This window comes from Echinococcus granulosus (assembly GCF_000524195.1).
Source record: "Echinococcus granulosus chromosome Unknown EG_S00030, whole genome shotgun sequence".
Taxonomy (NCBI): Eukaryota; Metazoa; Platyhelminthes; class Cestoda; order Cyclophyllidea; family Taeniidae; genus Echinococcus; species Echinococcus granulosus.
Genome location: NW_020170410.1, coordinates 90,874 through 98,446, shown reverse-complemented (window position 1 = coordinate 98,446; position 7,573 = coordinate 90,874). Strand labels below are relative to the sequence as shown.

The 7,573-nt window shown below is 40.7% G+C and overlaps 1 protein-coding gene across 1 annotated transcript; it reads left to right on the top strand. All coding sequences in view use genetic code 11, as the record gives it.

Annotated features, from left to right (window-relative positions):
- Positions 1-2,548: 2,548 nt before the first annotated feature.
- On the top strand, positions 2,549-4,791 carry EGR_04632 (Proteasome subunit alpha type-7-like protein; the record flags this gene model as incomplete). Its single annotated transcript, XM_024493881.1, has 4 exons — positions 2,549-2,650; positions 2,683-3,057; positions 3,095-3,304; positions 4,675-4,791. The coding sequence occupies 4 exons, from the start codon at positions 2,549-2,551 to the stop codon at positions 4,789-4,791; spliced, it is 804 nt and encodes a 267-aa protein (XP_024351634.1).
- Positions 4,792-7,573: the final 2,782 nt, after the last annotated feature.

Here is a 7,573-nt window from a genome sequence, read left to right as displayed (position 1 = left end):
AGTTTACATGCTACTAAATTATTGAAGAAGATTTGTTTGAAGTTTATGAGTATATACCAGGCTTGTTGAAGACATATGTACAAGCTTTGAGATCAGTGGCTAATGGAGTCAAAATTCTCTGAACACTGCGACGCATTTTACTCTGCATTTGTAGCGTCCCGAGACTTCCCTGAAGACAAAAGTAGACGTAATACTCAGACAGAATACATATTCAGCACAGAGAAGGTGTTTGGCCTACAGACCTGTCCCAAAGGCCAGCTCACCCAGCCCGGTACAAGAAGGCCAATCCAAAAGTTAAAAAAGTGGGATAAACCACCATCGTAATACACACTCAATCTTTGCCTAGAGATGGATGAAATTTACGATTCCGAGACCATTTGAGAAAATTTTAGCTATGTCTGGGCAAATTCAGCTAGGCAGCCTTGACTTGCTTGTCTCTGTTCGGGATATTTACTTGGAAGTTTGACGCTTCTGTAGCTGTGTCATTTTTATCTGTATGCTAAGTCAACACAAGTTTTTCCCACGTGGCTCTTTGATTTTTTTTTCCTTCTCCAGTTGTATTTAAAGCGCTACGGCTCAAAGTCTTCCGCTTTTCTTATGACAGTTCTAATTAGTTTTTCTTGTTGGTTTAGTCGGTGCTCCATGTTTCCACTCATCAGTGCATTACCTGCCTTTCTATTAACGATAAAATACCCACTTATCTGCCTCACGTCTTAAGTTATCTACTTGGGAATTCTTATACACGCCCTCACATTTTACTCGTCGACCTGATATGGTTGCTTTTTTTCTGCTCGCATTACTTTACTGCTTCGACACTGCCACCGGTTCACCTTCTAATTGAAAATTTAAATCTGGTTTTACTAACTGGAGGTATTCTAGCGATTTTCCGAAAGCACTAAATTTGTATTTTTCGATTCGTGCATCAATCTGCTCCTGTTCACTTTATTAAAAATGCCAAATTATTAATCTGCACAGCCTTATGTCGATGGAGAATCCTACGATTTCAGAGCTCTTGATATAGGCGAAAATGATATTTCTATGTCACACTTCAGAGTTCATTCACCGTTTCCTTAACTTCCTATTTTTTATCATTCAAAAATGTCCAACTCTTTCTCACTCTTAGGTGCAAAGTGGAATTGGTAGCCAGTACTCCCATTTACTTTAAAACTGCATTTACCATCTTCCCTGCAATAAATTTGTCAATCATGGAGGCAAGCTAATAATGACCTATCACCGGTTAAATACCGTTCCGTTGATCACCCATAATGAGATTTTATTAGGTGCGGAAAGCTGCTTTAATAAGGTCAGGAAGTCTTTCTGGCATCCAGCAGTAGTTTTGATATCGGCTGCGTTAGGTAAGACCAACTACTGAGTGGGTAGCCTCTGACATTCTCACGTCAACCGGTCTCAATGGTTTAAGTGGGCATTCGCTTCGTGCCTACCTCAAGAATATTCAGCTTGAAATAAAATAAAATACACCCTATATTGAGTTATGAGTGTTTCGTTTCTTGCCCACTAAATTAATGCACGCTATTTTCTACACATTTCAAAAAAGGTTAAAATCACTGTGGATTCGCCTACTTACTGATTAAATCCACTTTGAGTCAACGTTAATATAACCGTTACTTGCATATGTTTACACATTGCCATTTTTACTAGTGTTATAGCCTATAGACACCTTGCAGCTAGTATTGGCAGACAGTTTAAAGCTGCTGAACTGAAAATATGTTTATAAGACGATGAATATTTGCATGCAGGTCCTTCATGACGAGAGAGCCTTGCACCATCTGCGCTTAGGCACCAGTGCCTGATGTTACTAGCCCCTATAAAGGGCGAGGCAGGTGTTTGTGTGCGGATACACATCTTCCGTACTTTTACACATAACCTATTTTGTCGGTTGTTCAAATACACCATACTTCTACCACCAAGACTCGAAACGTTACATAGACAGTAATTTGTGGCGGAATCTAAACTCCTTCGAAGTGTTCGTCGGTTGAAGTAATTAACCCAACTAGGAACAACAGCAAATACAAATCACCGATATTTTGCTTGTAATAGGTAAAAAAAGCAAAATGACTCCTTTTTTGCAATCATTGCTTTTGGCCACATACCTAAACTACTTACTTGGCATGGTTTCGGGAAAATTAAAGCGGAATTTGAAAATCTTATGTAACGTCCCGGGACCCCCTGGAGACGAAAGAAGACAAAATACTCGGGCAGAATATATATTCAGCGCAGAGGAGGTGTCTGGGCTATTGGCATGGCCCAAAAGGCCAGCTAACCCAGTGAGGTACAAGGAGGCCAATTCAAAGTACAAAAGTGGCGCCTCACCAGAACCGAGGGATAAACCACTATCGTATTTCATATAGAACGGGATTGTTTGATCAAAAATAAACGATTTTTAAACGCATTTAAGCAAGTTTTTTTTTGCTTTTTATAAAAAGTGACTGGGTGTTATTTGAATATTAAACTCCTAAGATTATTGCCTGACAGAGTTTTGAATGCGTTGCAATTTGCGCGCGCGTGTCGGGTGCCTTGTATAATAATCATGACCGCGAGGTATGACAGGGCGATTACCGTGTTTTCCCCTGATGGACATTTGTTTCAAGTTGAGTATGCCCAAGAAGCGGTCAAAAAGGGGTCTACTGCCGTAAGTTTTATGGAACAAGGGTAATTTTTTAGGTTGGCGTAAAAGGTGCAGACTGTGTAGTGCTTTGTGTCGAGAAAAAAGCTACGACTAAACTCCAAAATGACAGGACTGTTCACAAAATCTCTCTTCTTGACGAACATATAGCGGTTGCCTTTGCAGGGCTCACTGCCGATGCAAGGATACTTATTGACAGAATGCGAATTGAGTGCAAAAGCTACCGCTTAACCGTCGAGGATCCTGTCTCTGTGGAATACATTGCTCGACACATGGCACAGTTGAAGCAGAAGTATACTCAAAGCAACGGTCGTAGACCTTTCGGGGTGTCCACACTCCTGTGTGGTGTAAATCAAGATGGTTCTACTCACCTTTACCAGACTGATCCTTCAGGAACCCATTTTGAATGGCTGGTACAATTTTGTAAATTAACAACTCTCTGGGTTGTAGGCCAACGCAATCGGTAAGAATTCGAAGGCTGCGCGTGAATTCTTGGAGAAAAATTACTCAGAAGCTGCTGTCACAACACAGGAGGCCACCATCAAACTAGCCGTTAAGGCTCTGTTCGAAGTTGTGCAGACCGGTGCAAAGCACATGGAATTGGGGGTAATGAGGCGAAGATCAGATTACAAACCTGGAGAACCCATTGCGGAATGGAAGGTGGGTTGGTTTATTTGTTTGTAAACGCATTTAGCTTATAAGATGCGTGACTTTCACTGATCATGATTGTGCTATTCCGAAATTTGTCTACATAATCTAATGTAGCTCACCAATTTACGTATGATCCAATCTAGTATTTCTGTTATACAATTTTTCACTAATTGCATCCGATTTCTATTCACCTCAGTAGCTTTACAAGGATATCATTTTCCTTTGTTTGAAATGTACTAACTGGAATTTATTCCCCAAATTTCTTTCCCATTTTTGTGTTTTTGACGTGTTTGTCTTGTTTCAAGGATTAAATTTTGCCGATATTATTTCATATGTCTAGTGAATTACTTATAAATGATGCTAGCATATAAACCCTAGATACCCAACCTTTAGGGACATTTGAGTTGTCTTTTTTGTGTTTAAAGATGCAAAGAGCAAGCGTTTGGCTAGCTTTATCGGCGACTCGTAACTTTTCATGTAATAAATCCCCATTCTTGTTAGCCCACCATGTGGTGAACTGAAATGACCCGTGATTCCATTATTCAGTTCGTGTATTTTTTATCTCCATGGTTGTCAAAGCGGCGAGGAGGCGTATTGGTGCCTGTTGCTTGTGTTTTGTTAATTTCTTCAATGCTGCTACTTACCAAAACACAGCACTTGTGACGGTCCTCAAAGCCAAGTGTCTTATTTCTTGTTTTTTTTTCAGTCTTACTAATTGAGTGATGTTTTTGCTTATTCTTCAACTTCATGTAAGCAAAAATGAAAGCCTTGTAGATGGTTATTTTGCGAAAATATGCTTAGAAATGTTTTGGTAACAGGCAGACTTAGTGACACCAGAAGTGTATTTAATGGTTTCAGCTCACAGATGCTTCCCTAGTATCTGTGATTTATGATTTTTCTCGAATTAAAGCAGGGCAAACAGTGCGATAACTGTGGATACTCGCTAATAATTAGTACACTTAATGTAGCACTGGAAATAAAGGTGTTCCATTGAGGGTCTTGGAGCTTAACAATAGTACACTGGACATGTTCGTATTCAAAAAATATGCTATTCACCATAATTCCTACCGGCTCTTCGTGCCATTTGCTGAGTTTGTTGAGCAAATCAGCGTAAACTAGTCCTTTGTGATGGTTTCTCTTCTCAAAATCAAGTGTTTGTATTTTATTTCAGACGTCAAAATAACTTTGCATATGTAATGCCGTAATTACTTGTGTCGGTGTTGATAAATTTAAGAGCCTAAAAGTATGCTCACTATGGGAGCATTGGATGCTCCAAAGCGCATACATAACACTGAACGCTGTGAAAATCGATGCAGTACTTTAAAAAACACCCGGTTGCCCACGGACTTGACCCTTCTTATACTTTGTCGTTTGAATAGATGCTTACAACGGAGGAGATTGAGGAGTACGTGAAGGCGATTGAACGGGAGCGCGAAGAGGAGACGGAGAAAAAGAAACAAAAGAAGGAGGCTTCCGCATCCGGCAGTAGCTTTTAGACAAAGAAAACTTGCCAATGATAAAAAAGGGCTGTTTTTTATCAATACTGATTTGCGTTTTTTTCGTTTTTTTTGGGGTAAAAGCGGTTTTGGATGTCTCAGTTACTCTTGACAGTGTAGGCCGCAAAAACGTCGACATTACAGATGGAGCTGGCGCGCTTAGGGACATAGGTGGACGTGACTCGAGGTTCATAGACCCATAAAATGGCGGGTGGCATTCAGCTTCGAGCCTTATCCTCGTCTTTCGTCTACCCGGTGAGTACTTTATGACGACCTCTTGCGTGGGCCAATGGCGTACCTTCCTGTCGCACCTCCGCGCAGTCGGTTGTAGTTATCTAGGATCATAGTAACTTCTTACGCATGGAATAGTAACGATATAATAGTACGTTTCAACTTTACGGACTGGCGATACATTATTTTAACGTGCTGTGAGCCTCAACCGCTGTCTTCTTCCTCGCTAATTCGTGTCAAGCGTTGCAGCATCGCTTGGATAATAAGGCTACTTAAATATTGCTGCAGTTCCGTGCTTGTTTCGGTGATTATCAAGTTGGTTGTTTTGCTCTGTCCTAGGTAATGTATTACGAGAGTTTATTTGCTGTTCATGGAAACTGATGCAGATGCTTTTTAATATGGCAATTAACAGGAACGGCATGAAAAGCCAGGGACATCATATCCCTAGTTGAAGTTGGTAGCACACTTTTAAATATGATTTTACTGGGACTAGTGCCTGTAAGGATGGCCTGCGAGACAAAAATGTTTCCTATTCATGCCACAAATATACTTCTGGGGGAATCGAAAAAAGCTGCGGGTACTGGTAGTAATAACCGCCTATGGCATAATGTTAGGTCACAGTATAATTTGGCTGTCAAAACAGAATCCTGCATATTCATTGCTGTTCATTTTTAATGCAATAGAAATATTTCTTTTGGCGTGTTTCTCTGCATAGGAGTACGGGCATAGACCGGATAATGCTCATCACTGGCTAGACGCCCTCGCTGGACCTAGCTGCCGCTTGATCACTTTCGATCCCAACTAAGTCCGCACTTCCTCCGTTCTAAAAATGAAAATATTTACAAAACCCACCTATTTATAATTTTATAACGCTTTTGAAAATTAGAGGGGGTAATGTTGTTCATAATGTGAGCTCAAGCTAGCAGCAATCATTCAAAGCTGAAATTTGTAACTCCAAATTTCGAGTTAGAATTAGGAACCTTGTATGAAATTGTAAATACCTGCCGCATCTCCCCGGTATAAAGGTAATATTGAAGCTTTCTAGGGTCAAATTGTGGTTGTGTCGACTGCAGGACTGGCTTCTGGACAAATGGACCAGGTTAATTGGAAATTGGTGTATCCTAGCTGTCGGCAGTACAGGGTCCGCAGATCGATGTAGCAATCGGATTTGGTGGAGTCCTGGTTCCTTATGTCCCAATGATTGACAACTAAACTTGAAAACCCCGTTAGTGAGCTTTTATACATAAACAATACAATACAATGACGATATATCGTGCTACTATTCATTAGTTGAAGATAGTGCTACACTTATGCAAAATTTCAAGCTAACATAAATGAAAAATTGTCTCGTACATTACACAAGAATTAAAGTAAATTAATGCAAATTGACTAAACACTTGCAATGAATTTGTAACGTCCGTGCTACACTGAAGCTACAGTTAGCTAAAGTACGGTCACATCGCTAGAAAAAAGAGAAAAGGATTTTATTTTGGTACATTAGTTTGATAGTTCGTTTAGCTCCCCTTTTGGGTACCTAATTTCCCACAGATTGAGTTTCTGTTTCGTCGTATGTCCTCCAGGCCCTGCCAGAAGCCCCAGCTCCTCCTCTATATGTCAGTGTCATAACTTCTACCACGGTAACTATGTGTGATTACTTTACATGTGTCAAATGTACCATCCCAATATTTCCCTGAAGACGAAAGAAGGCATAGTACCAGGGTAGGCTGCTTATCATTGACTTACGGAAGGGCTGAGGGAGGGAAAGGCCAGACCACCCAGCGACTGTATACTCTCGGAGCCTGGAGTAGCCGTGAAAACAAAACAGTTAAACAAATAATCAAAGCGTGACATAGTACCTTTCAACGGTCCCATTGGTTAACCCGCGTCGGCTGGCATAACGTAGCCGGGGCTGTAAGAAAAAGACCCACGAATCTACCGCTTCAGCTATCGAAGATGCGTTCAATTGGGAAGATATTTGACTACAAAGCCAAAGCAATTCCACTGGATCTGGAGTTTTGACCCGTTTGGAAATTGTGTTAAAGGAAGGGGGAGGGGTGCACAGACCGTCACCCATGTCCATCGTTAGTAGAAAGAAAACTGGTCTAAAGGCAATCATTGGAAAAGGACGATGTCTTAAATAGTTTTTTTTTTTGCGAATAGGGTTTTACATCTGTTTTATCTCGCCAATCCATTCTTACTTTATAGCTACCCAGCCATACCTATCTGGATTCCATCTAGGTAGTAAAGAGGTGGATTAGGTATAGTTTGTTCACTTCATTGATATCTTCATGCATGCACCGTACGTAAACCCGTAACGAACGCTTTCAATTGTTTCACGGCTAGTGGCACTTCAGGAGTTAATAACGTTCCTGTAGAACACGGGACTAGGGTTGTTTCCAAAGGTAGGCGTTTTTTAAACCCTTTTATTAAGGATAGTCACAGATACCCCTTCTTCAGATAAATCAAGGTTTAACATTTAGTAATAGAACCCAGGGCTGTTGTCTTTTAGCATTAAGTTCTCCTTCCGCCTCGTCCCCGAATTAGTAAGAAC